The sequence below is a fragment of the Calonectris borealis genome, chromosome 11, assembly GCF_964195595.1.
Source record: "Calonectris borealis chromosome 11, bCalBor7.hap1.2, whole genome shotgun sequence".
NCBI classification, from domain to species: domain Eukaryota; kingdom Metazoa; phylum Chordata; class Aves; order Procellariiformes; family Procellariidae; genus Calonectris; species Calonectris borealis.
This window is the reverse complement of record NC_134322.1, coordinates 17,855,733-17,871,930: the sequence shown is the minus strand read 5'-3', so window position 1 is coordinate 17,871,930 and position 16,198 is coordinate 17,855,733. Positions and strand designations below refer to the sequence as shown.

Sequence of the window (16,198 nt, the reverse complement as noted above, 5' to 3'; positions counted from 1 at the left end):
CCGGGCACACCTTCAGCCCTGGGCGGCCGGGGGACGGCTCGGCCCCGCCGCGGCCGGGGGCGGCAGCCGCTGCCGTGGTGACGGCGGAGGGCGGCCGCTCCCCCGCGACGAGGCCCCGCCTGCCTGCGGCCGGGCTGGGTGCGAGCGACGGGGCGGCGAGATGGGGGCCTCCCTGGGGCGCGCAGCGGCCGGTAACGCGGGGGCCGGGCGGGCGGCGGCGGGGCGGGCAGCGGGGCGGTGAGGGCGGCGCGGCCTCAGGCCTCGGCACCAGGCGGCCGCGGGCCTCGGTGCCCGCTCCGGCCTAGAGCTCCTGCCTGGAGCGGGCACCTCCGCTTCGTGCTGAGGCCGCCAGGGCGGGATCGCGCCGCCGCCGCTCGCCCTGAGGTGCGGGAGCAGGCCGAGCCTCTCCCCGAGAGCCTTGCAGGCCACAACAAAGCAGGATGGATTGCTTTTATAAATGGAAAGAAGGTCTTCTGATCCAGATGACAGATATATTAACAACTGACATCATCTGGCTTAGAATAAATTTAGGCAGCAAACTCCAAACCGAATACTTAGCGTGCAAGGAGGAGCTTGTCTTTTTAAGGTACAACTTGGGGTTAAATGCAAAATCATTTCCCCTTCACTATAATTATCTGGACTGTTCACTCTCTTAATAGTAAGTAAGGGCAGGTTAAACTCACTGTACCTAAACCACACTATTTTACTCAGTAGCCATAGACTGGAGAAGAGTGGATGAGGCCCTCAGTGCTGTCAGTGATCGATCAGTGGGACACAGGGAATGAAAACACCTTTGTATAATTGCACTTTGATGGAAGAAACCAGAGCTGCAGCAAAGCGAGACTCAGTTTCTAGCAACTGTGGAGCCCATGTGATTCCCAAAAGTCACCTCCAGCACAGAGCAGAGCAGCACCACAGATGACCTAAGCCTTATTGGCTGGCAAAGCTTCCAAGATGCTACCACCACCTTGAAATTGCTGGGATTTAAGAATGGCCAGACTATGCCCTTCCTCCATGTGGTCTAGAGAGCTAATACACAGCCCCTGTATGCCAAACTCCCGATGCTGACAGCACCTCTCCGTGCTTGGGAGTTTTTCTCAACCTGAAATGGTTGACAATAGAGCAGTGCCCAGTGACAAGGTTCTTCTTACTGCGCCCCACAGTTGTATAACTTCCCCATAGAGAACATGACTGAATTCAGTTGGATTTGGCTTGCATTTGATTAATTAGCCGTGTAAGTCAATGAACACTGCCCCACATAAGGAGCAACGACCCTATGAATAAACATCTGAAGGATGAGGATCTCATTTTGTGGGGTACTTTAGACTTGTTACTTCATATTCATAACCTGCTCTGTTACAGAATGGAAGCCTCAATTGGTACAACTGTACATATTTAAACTCTGATGTGCATAATACTAGTAGATGAGTCAACTGTTAATAGAATAAAACTCAAATAGATCAATTTAAAAATATTCTTCAAATGAAGCTGAAGAAGGTGACATACATTCTGCAGTATCACTGAGGCTAGGAAGCCAGCAATCATATATGAGAGCAGGGTCAGCTGAATCTTCTCTAAAGGACAAAATATCTAGAAAAATTCAGATTTGGTTGTCAGTGTTTGAAAAATGACGTCTTAAAAAAAACAGTAGGGGCAAATGCTGTATGTACCAGGACAAGCAACTGCATGTGTGAATTTGGTCAGCATATGCAAGTTTTTCAAGCAGGACAGATACTTGCATAGATACTTCAGTCACAGTGTCCATTGGCTTCAAAAGAGGCAGAGAAAGAAATTTTTTTTAACATTGGAGAAAGTTAAGGATTACTTGAATAATTCTGTCAGTCAGTGGAGAAATGCTTTTGTGATTGAAGAATTTAGCTGCAACAGTTAATAGGCCTAGTTTTGTGATACGTGCATCAATGTGTTTCTTTCCTGAAACATGAAAGTGATGGGGTTTCATTCTGAAGTTTGCTGAAAAGCTTTCTTTTTCACTGCAGGGTCATCTTTTGATTATTGGGTTAAAAGAAGACTAGAATTTTAACTAACTAATCTATATAGTTACTAATCTATATAATGCAAGAAAAACACAAATGCTTTTTGTTTAATCTCAGTCAATTCATACTGGTAATTATGGGTTTAAAATTAAAGCTCTATATGCATATTACTAGAGCTGGGATAAATTCACAAGACTTCACAGAATAAAGTAAAAAAAAAACCCAAACCTGCTGAAGAGTCCTCTGCCCCTAGATACTCATAGGAAAAATATATAGACTTCTACACCCCAATCCATTAAGTGAGAGGAAAAAATGGAGAGATGCATAAATAATATTGTCATACGAGTGGGCATTTAAGTATCTTTGACTTTACAAAAATCCTAGGAATATACTTCAATCTATTATCTTTCCAGGAAACACCACAAAAATCAAATGTTTCTTGGGCAGAACCCAACAGAAATAGCATTTTCTATTCTTTTTGGTATTGCTTCAGTAATAGCTGAGTAACAGTCTATGACTCTACTTTCTGTCAATTTACTTGAAAATAGACAAAATGCAAATTAAATTATAACCATGTAGTCATATGCCTTGTGTGAAGCACAGCAAGAATTACAGATGGGAGATGTCAAAACGAGTGAGAAAAATCCTAGCCTTTCCCATCATAAAGATTGCTTGAAAAATCTACATTAGTAGTATTTCTACTGAACTGTGTTAATATTTGGAAGAAGGAATGAAACAATAAAAGGCTCTAGGAAACATAACAAATGATGCAGCCAGCAACTAAACACCATGCAGCTGCTCGCTCACCCACACCCCTCCCCCCTCCGCCCGCCTCCAGTGGGATGGGGGAGAAAACTGGGAGAGCACAAGTAGAAAAACTCATGGGTTGAGATAAAAACAGTTTAATAATGGAAATAAAACAAAGTAGAACAGTAATAATAACAATGATAACAACAACAACAACAGAATATCCAAAGCAGGCAATGCACAATGCAACTGCTTACTGACCGCTGACGCAGTTTTTATACTGACCATGATGTCACATGTATGGTATACCCCATTGGCCAGATGGGTCAACCACCCTGGCTATGCTTCCCCCCACACAGCTTTCCCTGCACTTGGCAGAGCATAGGGGGGCTGAAAAGTCCCCTGTGCGACCCAGCAACAACTAAAGCATCAGTGGGCCATCAATGCACCTCAACCAAACCCAAAACACAGCCCCCCGCCCCAGCTACTGGGAAGAAAACTAACTCTGTCCCAGCAGGAACCAGGACAGTAAGTGGTCCCTATCTTTCAAAGGATTTTTCTCTTTTGGAGAATACTAACCTCCTCTAAGTGGAAAAGTATCTCTTGCTTCAGCAAGAATTGAATCAGGTGTTAAGAAATTATTGTAGGAAACAGAGCTACTTAGGTAGAATCTTAGGTGGACAGAAAAGACTGTATGGTGGGTGTTTTTTTTTATTTTATTTTTTAATGCATTATTTACTCTGGTGATCTGGTCAAGTTAATTATCGATGCCTCTAATTATGCCAACTAGATACTGCATGTTTCTTATTTTGCACATTATAAAGTATTGCATAGCATCGTTTCCTCGGGCAATTGCTTTGTTCACCCCTGATATAGCTGCCTTTAGATGGCAAGTCTATCTACAAAATAGTTTCAGCATAGACATTTGAAAAACAAGAATTTTTCTTCTGTATAGAAGTTGCTAGGGAATTTTTTTTAACATGTAAAAAGTTGAAAAGTACTTGAAATATTGAGTTGCTCTACTATGTCAGTATGATAGCCTAAAGGTAACAAGTGAAAAAGAATTGTCCAGAACTTCTGGCTGTCATGAAGGCGATGACAGGATGTACTGTATGAAAGGCTGGCAAGAAATACTTCGGGGCAGTTACTTGCAGAACTGGATAAGTTTCTGGAAATTATGAATGGAGGATGTTGATTTAGTATTGTCAAATGATTCTGAATAGACTTTACTTTTGTGATACTACATCTTTGGAAGTATGTACATTGCACAGTGTAATTTTAAGTCTCAAATACACACAAACACTTCCTCCATCACAGCACAGTGCCCAGAAAGGCTTAGATTTAAGGACTGCATCAGTTGTCTTTGAAGAAAAATTAACTGACAGCTGTAGAGTCTTGAATTCCTGTGAAATGGTAGTTCTCAGTTTCATACAGTGAAGCGAGCTGATTAATTACAGCTACTACTAACCTTACAGAGTACAAAGAGTCTGAAAAAATGCAAGCCAGGCTATCCTCAGTGTATTGCAAAGCATCCAGAATCTCAGTGCATCCTTGGCACAATCTCTTAGCAAAATAGCACATTTGTGAATTTAAAGCTAAGAATGCCTCAAATATTTCCAAAATGCTAAGATGCCTCTAGCTTGGCCTTGAGGCATTGGGAACTCTGACACGGCCTAAAGCAAACTGGCATGAAATTAAAATGCAGCTTTTATGAATATATCCCTTCATCTAGTTCTAATTCTGGTGATAGAAACAACTGATATGATCACAATTTCTCCCCCAATCTCTCCAGATTCTAGTACTCTGACAGGTTAATTTTTAATGTAATCCATTTGTAAGTATCCTCATTTTATATCTTTTTTTGATTATTAAAAAAAAAAAAAGCAACCCTAAAAAAGAACTATTTGTGAGCAACACAGCAATTTGACACAGATAGTGCAAAGTTCAGTACTGCCTTGTCAGAGCAGTCTGTGAAGAGTTCTATAGATATCTAAGCAGTTTTTCATGGCACTGAGTTTCTCCATGACTTCTCCATCTTTTGTCTACATGTTAGCCCTTACCTGTGTCATATGGTCATCCAACATTTTTTCATAATTACCTTTTTGTTTATGATGAGCCAAATAATATTATTTTTCTTTTGTAAGTCACACTGAAGTCAGCAGCACTAGTTGCATAAAAAAAGCTATTATGATTTTGACCGTTTAAAGGTGATCTTCTAAATTGTTATTGGTCAGTTGGACATGATGTTGTTCACAGTACTTAGAACTGAAATATTTCTAAGCATCTTGAAACAGATCAGTGAAACGAAGTATAAGACCTGTATGGCATGTGAAAAGTAAGAAGGGCAAATGACTTAATCGTTGGAGAAAGAGAAAATAAGAAATCAAACTCAAGAGATTTTAGGATTCCTTAAGCCTCAGACGCAACATGACATTTCTTTCCTTGCTGGAGTTAGTTCTGACAGCGGAAAGCTCAAGTCTTTTATCTTTTGGATCTTGGCAGTATCAGTTCTGTCCAAGGTTTTGTTTCGGTTTTCTTGTTTGTCTGTTGTAATTTCTAGATGTATAGGCATATCCTCATTTTCTTCTCTATTTTGTAAGAAGTTCTAAAAAATTCAGAAGTCACTTCTAAGTACATAATACAGTTGACTGTTACATTTGGCCATGTATTCCTCTTTTTAACAGGCATATGTAAGCATTTATACCAAATATGTGTTTGGGATTTTTTTTATATACTTCTGAATAATTACATAGATAATTACATAACTTTCATTCAGCTGTTAGTACTATAAAATAATTCTTTCCTTGGTCTCAGTCTACCTTCAGCTTTGCACACTGGTGTGCTTATGACATAGGAGTTATATAGGTCTCATTAAAAGGGGAAAGAGCAGATATTGGTACTTTCTCAAAAGCATTATATCGGTGCTATTCACTTTTTTCAGGGCTTCTTACCAGATTGCAGACTTCAGCTCCCACAATACGAACTCTATCATCATCGAATTCCTTTTCTCAAAACATTCCAAGCTGTTTGTGGAAACTGGGCCGACTTAATCATGTAGCAATTGCAGTACCTGATTTGGAGAAAGCTCAGTCCTTGTATAAAGATGTGTTAGGAGCACAGGTGAGCGAGACTGTTGCTCTTCCCGAACATGGTGTCTACACTGTTTTTGTGGAGCTGGGAAATACAAAGCTGGAACTTCTACATCCTTTAGGAGAGAAAAGTCCCATTGCAAGCTTTCTGCAAAAAAACAAGACTGGAGGAATGCATCACATCTGCATTGAGGTACTTTAACACAATGTATCATATAATAAGCTAGAGATGTAAAAGTATACATAACTTTTTCATAGGTTTGACCTGTGTCAAGAACCAATATATAAGGCTGTCATATTTGTGAGAATTTATATTGCATAAGAAGAAGTCTTAAAAGTGCCTTTTTTCTGTTTTGGAAATCATAGTTCAATTTCATGAGCTATGTGATCATTTTTTCCTCTTTTATGCTATAAAGATTAAATTGGGGAGGGAAGGGTTAAGTATCCAGTGTGGAAGGGGGACAAGCCCAAGGGCTTGTGAAGAGTGTTTAACAGGTGCCAACTCCCTGACATAGAAAGGACATACACTGGAAAAAGATGGCGTTGTAAGTTTAAGCTAAGGCATAGTTTAGATTTTCAGAAGTTTCTTCCTGTTTGATATTTAGTTGATAATTGTATACAGAGTCAAAACAGATTGTCAGTCATACTTACCAAACAGCAGTAAAGTCTCCAGTTTCTTCTATCCTGTTCTTCCTTTCCATCAAAGAGAGATTGGTCTGGAAGTACACAAGATGTAAAGGTTCTGGGTAAAGTAGTTATCTTATTTAGTATACTCATGTTTTAGTGTAGATGTTTGATGCAAAATTTCATGCTGCTACCTATGATATATCTTTTTAATATTTTATAGATCTGAGACTTGCAAACTTTTTTATTTCATGCAAACTGTAATAATAAAAAGTAACAGGATTACTGATGTGAGTAAAAATTGTTTTCAGAATACAACATAAAGACCAGTGTTTGCAGTTGCATGCTTTCATTGAGAATTGAGAAATTTTGCATACACACAGGCATTGCAATTTTTCTTACATTGTTTGCCTATTTGCAGATGTTCGAGAATAAGAAAATCAATTCTGTTTAAATTGACCCTAAATTGTATTCCTAGGCAGTTCTGCTATAGAAATGTGAAAGACCTCAGCTGAACTTAGGAAATGGGGGGGTGTAGAAGAAAGAAGTGACTTGCAGTAAGACCGAAAAAACCCTCCAGCCGTCTGTAAGACCAGCAGTACTTACTTATAGGTACAAGAGAAAGAAGTTGTAGGCATTTCTCAGCAAAAAGAGCTCAAAGCTCCCAAGGGTTTCAAGTATATGTAATCCCTTTTAAGACGTTTCAAGAAATATTTGTTACCAGCTGAAATTGTTCTAGGTAGATCTCCATTTTGTATGAGAGATGATCTTGTTGCCGATAAACCAAAGATGGCTGTCAAGGGAGGTCATACTGTTAATTATGAAAATTGAGAAGAATGGGACATGCTAATTATACCATGTTGGACAAAGTAGAAGTGTTGTGTTAAAAAAGAAAATTCATAACTGTATACAGTAGGTCAAGCAAGCAAGGAGTCATAATCTAGCAGTTTATTTCCATTAATTGGGTGAGCTAGTGCTACTTGCAGCCAGATTTTCCTAAATTAAGTCTTGTAACTCACTAATAGATTCTCTATGCCAAAAAAAAAAAGAAAAAAAAATTAAGAAAAAGATTGTCCTAAGTCCCTCAAGTTTGTCTCCACATAAAAACAAATGGAAGATTATAGACTAATTTACATGGAGAAAAAAGCAATCCATTGTGGACCTGCTGTTTAAGTGGGACTGAAAACAGATTTGGTCACTACCATAGTCAATCAAAAAGATATTAACCTCCCTCCTCCAATTTTTCATTCTCCTCAGAATGGAAAATCTTACAATTTCAAAGGTATGTCATCTTCTGAAGTTGAGCAAAAATAGTTTTCAGAAAAACTATAAAAGAACTTCAGTGTCAATTGATTTTTCATTTGAAATTTAAAAAATATTTTGTAGAAATGTCTTTCTATGAACAATTTTATTGCAAAAAGCTGAATTGTAAAAACTCGTCCCATTCTGGAGAGAAAGCCTGACAAGTTTATCAAAATGCTTTTCATTTCTTCCTTATGTCTTATTATTCAAAGGAAAATTTTAGACAGATGTTTTGACAGGGAATTTGTTTCAGACAAAATAAGCATTTTAAGAAGAAATTAAATTATTCCTGACCAGCTATAATTGAATTTAATACCTACAATGAAAAGAATACCGGACACTTGGTAGAATAAGAGAGAAATCCGAGCCTGATACTCTCCTAACGTGGATGCACCCACAGGCTTTCCACTGTTTACTCTCACTGCTTCCTTGGGGATGCAGTAATTCATTCCAGCTGAGCCCAGACACAGTTGCTGTTCTGGCCATCTCTGCCGGACAGGAGCAGCAGCTGCAGTGGCTTTTCTGCTTGGGGAAACAACCTGGAGGGGGCTATGGCACTCATTATGTGTGCTGTTTTATTTTAGATAAAACTTGACAGTCACTTCTTTTTTTTTTTAGCACACTGGTAGGTGTGTGTAGGAAGAACTGTAGTGAGTTCAGAATTTTCATGAAGAAAACTGCTGCAAATGAGTAGGAATTAACTGACGTCTGCTCCTCTGAATTAAAGCTAGGTATTTCCTTCTTCCCTACAATGGCATCATGCAAGTTTATATACCTTTATGTCCAGCAAGTTATGTCCAGACACCTCAGTCTTGAAAAATAGCAATGCTATTATTTTAATTCTAGGTCTTTATTGATTATTGACTATTGGATTTACTAAACTGAGTGCTAATTTTATTATTTCAAAGAATGAATGCATTTAAGGTTTGGGAAGATTCAAATTTCATCTGATGACACGACATCAGACTTAAGATCACGTTATACAGCGTAGACATGTTTTTGTTAATTACATATTCCTGCAGGAAACTGTACTGAAATATTATGTTAAAGGCTATTATTATAATTAAGTTCAATAGGAAAACCAGGTCATATTCTGGGTATGTTTCTGGTAATTCCAAGGTTTTTCTTAGGAAACTTTATGAAGCTTAACCTGCTCAGGAGGAGGATATATAAATCTAAAAGGGACTTTCCTTTTACCTTCTGCCCATTACCCTCCCTTTTCACCAGCATCTAATGAGTCAGTGTTCTGTCATGAATTAGACAGGGAGGCATTATTCTTTAGTTATCGATAGTTTGAAAGCAATATGATCTTCTTAGCAATAGTAATGCAGAGTTTAGATTATTTATGGAGTCCTTATAAAGTAACAACATAAAAAAATCAATGGGTTTTGTGCATGAGTGATTTTTGTTTAATAATTTCTTAAATATAGCACAATATTTAAACAATATTTTATAAAATCTTCACGTAACAAATGCAAACTTTTGTAGGATTTTTATTTTTAAGACTAGATGTTTTAAAACTGTTTTATAATTTAATTTATTTTCAGAATTATATTAGAATTTAGAAATAACATTTTAGTAAGAAATTATATTATTGCTCCTAAATGTAGAATCTGCATAATACAGTGTAATATGTTAATTCGTGTGAACTGTATTTTTCTTTTATAAGGTTGATGACATAAAAGCGGCTATGACAGAACTGAAGGAAAAAAAGATACGAATATTGAGTGAAGAGCCAAAAATAGGTGCACATGGCAAACCTGTGATTTTTCTTCACCCTAAAGATTGCCACGGAGTCCTTGTGGAACTTGAGCAAGCTTGAGCTGTAATATTCATAAATAAAACAATAGATTAGTGGTGAAGGTACTGAGCTGGCGCTGGGAATATTGATGTGGTATTCAGTCTTTACAAGTTCACTGTAGTTCCTGTGGATTAAGTACAGCTTTTGAGTACTGAAATAGCGCTACAGATTTAGGGTAGTTTTCTTTTTTTTTTTGCTGTTGATCTGATTTTCAGAATTAGTATGTTGACATTTCTTGAAGTCTTTGTGATTCTAAAGACAAATACATGAGCCAAGTAACGTAGTAATTTATATTCTGTTGCCTCATGTTTGCAGCATGGTTTTACCTCTGTAACCACAGAAACTGTACAGTTTCTAGGTCATCCCACATTATTTTGTTCCATATTTTAGAGCAGAGACCCACTTGTCAGTGACAACAATATAGCTTAGATATTCCCTTTAGAAATGAAGAAAAAAGGAACATTGTATTTTCTGTTTTCACCATTCACCGTCTGTGCTTCAAACTGATTGATTGGTTCATGCAATAAAAAAATCCTTATGTTATTGTATGGGTGTGTGCAATCAGTAAACAAGTTTTCCTTGGCATAACAATTACTGCCAAGGAAGTTACCATGCATAAATCATCATTTAGTTGTTTTATGAACTCTGTGGATATGCAGCCAATGCAAGAAAAGTACCTGAAATGTACTTGTCACATTTTAGTTTTTTCAGGTATTGAAGATTTGTTTTTCAAGCTTTATCTATAGGAAGATACCTGGGAGAGACCTGAACAAATAGTAATTAATGTTTTCACTTACTTTATAAATATTGTTTTCCTATGCAAAAGCACTTACAAAATCAGTGGAAAACACAAGCCACGTAAGTCTTGGTTATGTACACTACCTTTAACATCAGAGAGCATGCCAGCATACTTATGTTTCTGATAGACTGCAGTCACAGTTTGTTGACTTATTCATGGACAGACTTTGCTTTATTGGTGTAGTTAAGCAAGCAGTGTTTGTCCTGATACTTTTTTATAGGTTTGTTTTGACACATCAGCTGTAGAAGCTGAAGACTTGCTGTTTCTCTCTCTAGTTTTCTTAATCCTTAAAAGTCATATTTTTTCCTACCTAAACCACAGTCTGAATTTTACATTTTCCTACATCTCTGCATATACAGTGAATAGTTTCAGCTTGATATGAAGTAAGTTCATTTTAGTCTAGGAGAATTTTTTACATAATGGAAATGGAATTATTTGTGTTCTGTGTCATGTTTGCTACAATAAAATACAAGTATAATGTTGACCCGAGATTTAAACAGAGCTTTAAAGGCTTTGATGCTTCCTCATGAATTTTACTTCTGAAAAAAAAGCCATGCATTTTTTTTAGATGAGATAGTTTTGTACTCAAAATAAATACTCCTTCTGTCATATTTTAAGAAAAATACTGTCTTCCGCAGGGTTCTTGCATTTCATCAAATCACTGCTTAGAGGGTAGTTTGTGATCTAAATTCTAAATTGTTTAAATTTAGAAATCCTAAGGCTCATGATGAAAAGCGGGATGATTTGATATTCCTGAATCATGATTCTGCCATTCTAGGAGACATTCTATTAGCAAAGCTGCTTTTGTCTTTCTGTTCTTTCAAAGATGGGGAGGAATCTTTTTAGCAAAACTAGCATAGGAATGCCACGACCAGAAGCCTCGCTGGTTACATGTCAAGATAATTGAACAGAAGTCTTTGAACCTAATTCCTTTAGTTTGGTGCAACAGAAAACAGGGCAGTCCTCCCTAGGTTCATACTCCCATTTCTTTGTCCTGTCTGAAGGAGATGGAATTTTGTGTATGACATCTATCAAAACACTCAGAGTAGTAGCTTGATATAGTACTAGGGAATGGAGATTTTGAGTAAACAATACTTATCCCACTTGCCTCATTGTGCTCCCCATCTTATTAGCAGAAAGAGACTCGTAATGCTCTTAGCTAGTAACGAGCAATTTTCCTGACTGACTGCAGTGGGGTTGCCTAGTGCTAAGTCAGCTGATGTATTTTGTTCATCATAAGTAAGTCATGCTCTTATCTCACTCATAGTTTATACATTTCATCTGACTGTTCCTAAGGTGGAAGTCAAGATATTAAAAAACCCAAAAAACAACAACAAAAAAGAGAGAGTTTAGGCCTGTAAAATTAGTCAATACCCAAAACTGGGGCGTGCTTGTTACAAGCTCTTACCATTTGGTGGGATCAGACCCCCTTACTTGTCTGGGTATATGCCACAAGATATGAGAATTTCCTCCTCTGGAGCTCTAGACTTGGAAGGAATAGCCAAGAGAGCTGGACAGCTGAAGAACCTGAAGACAGCTAAGATGCACTGAGAGAAGTTTCCTCTTCATAAGCCTAACTCCCATAGACTTCAGTGGGAACAGGATCAGCCCCTATACTTCTAACAAACTTCTAGTCGTTCACCTTAAACAAGAGAGCCTTCACAAGTCATTCTTTGTTCTGACTTTCTAAGGGTTTGGGGGGGGATAGATATATGGGCCTTACCCTTTGTCACTGCCATGATTATAAAAGGGGAATAACATCAAGAAAACGGTGGAAATTCAGAGATGGAAACTGGAGCAATAGAGAGCTGTGATTTGTTTCTTCCAGCGGAGGGACACTTAATGATATACCCCTGTTGCATGAGTATACAACTTCTGGAAAGAACAACAGTGATTCAAATAACTGGAGCCTGATTAGCTCAGAAAGGAATTAGGCTTTGACAATGGGTATCTGTTGGTTTTTTTCTTTTTTTTTCAAAAGGTACAGTCAAACCTTCTTTTCTGATAATGTCAAGCTTTTCAGAAGATTAAGTGTTAATATTTTGTCAGTAAATCTCGTCATGCTTGGGTCATTTGTCAAGTGCAAGTTCCTTGTTCCAATCGCTCCATGTGCCTTTTTTCCCCTCTGAGGTCAAGCATGTTCCCATTTTATGCTTGATAGGCAGACAAGACACATTTTTCTGGACTCCATCAACATTACTCAGGCAGCTAAAGGTCTCATAATTAAATGATGCAAAATATCTTTTTTGACTTCCTCTGTGCAACCCTCAAGTCTCTCCTAGGTGGGAGGAGGAGAACAGGCTGCAGAATGAATCCCATTCCGTATGATGAGACAAACCTAGAAGCAAACTCAAAAAGCTGAGAAAAGAACTAACTACATGGCTTTTAAAAGCTAACCTTACAGTTTTGCAAATCTGCAAAAACTCTGGTCCCATCATGCTTATTCCGCAATTAATTTACCTGAATTAAAAAAATCACTGCATATTTCATTCTGAATTCAATTGCTTTCATTATTACCATATTTACCCAATTTATCACAAGTTTTGGAAGAATGTACTCTATCATGATGCCACAGCTACAGTGCTTAATACAGTTAACACAGACTGAAAATTTAGAAAACTTGAATGAATTACAAGAGGAACTGAAAATGGCACTTGCTTCTGCAGACCACTTCCTGGGTGGATAATACTTCTGTGTTTAATGCTGAGACTAGAGCTTACTTTCTTAATGCACATGCAGAAGCATTGCTATCTATTGTTAAGGACGGTCCTTGGATTTGGACTTTATTGCTAAGATAGATGAATGGAAGTTGGTGTGACCAAGGAAGTCTCATAGAAAGACCAGGAAACATGGAGATGTTTACAATATCTAATTGAGGTGCTTACAGGTGCTCTGAATCATTTCCTTTGTGCTTCATTTGATTGAGAATCATTTGATTCTCTCCTTACAAGAAATTCTTCCTGTAGTGATCTGACTTGGGTTTGTTGGACTCAAGAACCCTTAATTAAGCAAAAAAGTTAGAGTTAATTGTTTCAATAAACACTCCATTCTTTTACCAAAGCAGTTGTCATGTTGGCCAAATTATTAGATTGTGAAACAGAAGAACTCACTAAAATGGCAGCCTTGGTGCTTCTCGTAACGGTGCTGGGTGGCACTAGATACACAAAGGTAACCGACAGTTTAAACGTGGAACATCGAATCATGTAAGATTAATATGGAAATGAAAACTAACAACAATATACAAATTAATTGACCCAATGCTGACATTTTAAAATGGAAGACCTCACCTTCTTAGGAATGCAAAATCTGTCACCTTTGATACGCATTTTCAAAGCAGTTCGAACATTTTATGAAACGTAAATTTATATTATTGTGAAGGAGGGAGGTTTGCCTCCCGGGATGGTATAATCCTCAAATATCTATAAAGTGATGTCATCTATCTAGTTTCATTTGCACTGTCTTGTATATTGTTAAACAGCATTGTTAACTGCAAAGTTTATAGCATAGATTCATAAGTGAGGAAGAGTTCTCTCTTAAACATTTTAAAGTAATGATACATTCTGAAGCACTTCATGACTTTTCTAGGTGTAATCTAAAATGTAATCTAAAGTGATCTTTTAACTTATGCTTTGTTGACATAAAAATAGCAAATAGGTACTAAAATCTTCTATAAAATAGATCTTTAATGAAGATTTTTACTTATTTTTAACATTGCATTTTTTCAGTAATAAGGATAGGTTTAAACCATGATTTCAAAAAGAAACAGTTCTGAAGTAACTAGTAACTGTGGGTACTCTGAAGGCATATGTGACAATGCACATTTTGCATTAAATAGGGGGAATATCCTACATCTGCATCTGTGGCTGGCTTGTATGGAAAAGATTATTTCCAGAATTAAAGAGTAGCAGAGAGGTGCATTACTGGACTGATATTATGCACCTTGTTTTTACCTTCCATTTTGGTATGTAATTTTCTATAATAACCATCTGTCTGAGTCACTGCCTCCAAAATCAGGTGGAGGGAGAATGTTTGTTAGAAACTTAAATTTAAGAAGTTAAAAAATATATCCCACTCCCTTTGGGACCCGTGCAGTCTTTCAGAGGTCACTTGTAGTACAATACTTGCAGCTGCAGTAACTTCAAAAAGAAAACACATACCTGTGCCCTATCAAGCTTGGAATACCGCTTTTGGTATATTGATTGAGAAAGTGAAAACTTCCTTATATACATGAGGCTATTTCATCAAGTTAACAATTTTGAGAATTAATAATATGAACGAAAACATGATTCGCCAAATGTTTAAACAACCCATTTACAGATTATATGTAACTTCCTGTAGTTCTGTGTAAAACATACATGCATTACAGTTTTTGTAATGTTTGAGTTCTCATTATCTTCAAAAGAGAACCAAGATCAGTCAAGTAGTTAGGATATAGAAAGGGACAGATGAGACAGTCTCCATAGAAAACCATGATAGAAAATAGCCTCTTGGTAGAAAATGGCTACTCTGTAGTTAGTGAATCTTAACAGAAATCCTAACAACTAAACAAAAAACAAGAATAAAAAACGCACAAAATGGTGTTTCCATGAAGGGCCTTTGCATGTACATGGAATTTGACTTGGTGCTAAGCAACTAGTATAGCTACCCCAGGGCAAACAAAAGCACACCAAGTCGGACACACAGCTATTATACTGAACATTGTTATCTAGCAGATTGAAATGCAATATAATTACATTAAGACAGCTTTTCACTTTTGCTATCATGAGAAAGATTACTATTTACACTCAAGAATAGCTGCAAGTCTCAAATTTGCATACTTATGAGCAAGTCCAGCCATAATTGGCCTAAGAGCACTTATCTCACCTATGTTCCTTTATATACAAAGTAATCACCATCACCTAGCTGCATTAGAAAGATCTAGTAGTTTCTAATAAAAGACCTGAGGAACCAATTATGTTTATCATTCACCATAAGAAATGTTCTCGGAGAAACCCACTTCAGTGAGCTTTTAAATATTACACATCACATCTTCCATTTTTAATCTTTATGGGGGGAACTATGTATTATCTGCACAAGGGCATAAAAATCATGATTTGATCTCACAAATATGGCTGTATGATGGAATGTGACTAGGTCCAGTGCTGTCCCCTGCTGTAATGTTCAACCTTTGGGTGTTTAATTTGATTTTTGTTGCACTGGAGCACCTCAAGCACCAGGGAAACCTGAGGTCATTAACTTGCAGGATTACATAGCTAGCACTCAGGAATGCGCTTCACAGAAAAATGGTATGGAAGACTCACAGAAAACACCACATGCTATGGCCGAAGCAGGATCCCTAGGTGTACAGACAGCCGGTGCAGGATGGCCTTGCCACGTGTCACAGCAGGGCTGGAGGCCTCCAACAAACATACCTGCCTACCGCTGCTGCTTGAGGGGCTCCTGAGCGGTAGCCGGGCGAAAGGTTGCTCCATCCGCAGGCTGGGGGTGCAGGAGTGCCGCGCCCTGCAGCCAGCTCTCCTCAGCGACCAGGTCTGGGCAAGCTCCTCCACGGGCACGTGTGAAGCGGGCGCAGAGCTGGGCCTCCAGCCTTCAGTATTGTGGAAGAGCATTTTTCACAGGTTACTCCATGCCACCAAGCCACCCACTTTTTGTGCCATTTTGTGAGAAACTCAGGGGCGTGCAAACACGGCATCACCTCACCGGCCCTGTGTGAGGCAGCGCAGGGAGTTCTGCCATTACCTCTTCCAACCTCGCTGGGAGCAGGCCGACCAGGACCCTGTGAGCGGAGAGCGACGCCCGCGCTTCGGGGCACGAAGGCTGCCAGGCAGGGCCGGGCACAACC

The 16,198-nt window shown here is 38.4% G+C and overlaps 1 protein-coding gene across 1 annotated transcript; it reads left to right on the top strand.

The window, feature by feature from the left end:
- Positions 1–20: 20 nt before the first annotated feature.
- MCEE (methylmalonyl-CoA epimerase) lies at positions 21–10,100 on the top strand. Its single transcript, XM_075160268.1, has 3 exons — positions 21–191; positions 5,683–6,023; positions 9,426–10,100. The coding sequence occupies exons 1-3, from the start codon at positions 161–163 to the stop codon at positions 9,576–9,578; spliced, it is 525 nt and encodes a 174-aa protein (XP_075016369.1). The 5' UTR covers positions 21–160; the 3' UTR covers positions 9,579–10,100.
- Positions 10,101–16,198: the final 6,098 nt, after the last annotated feature.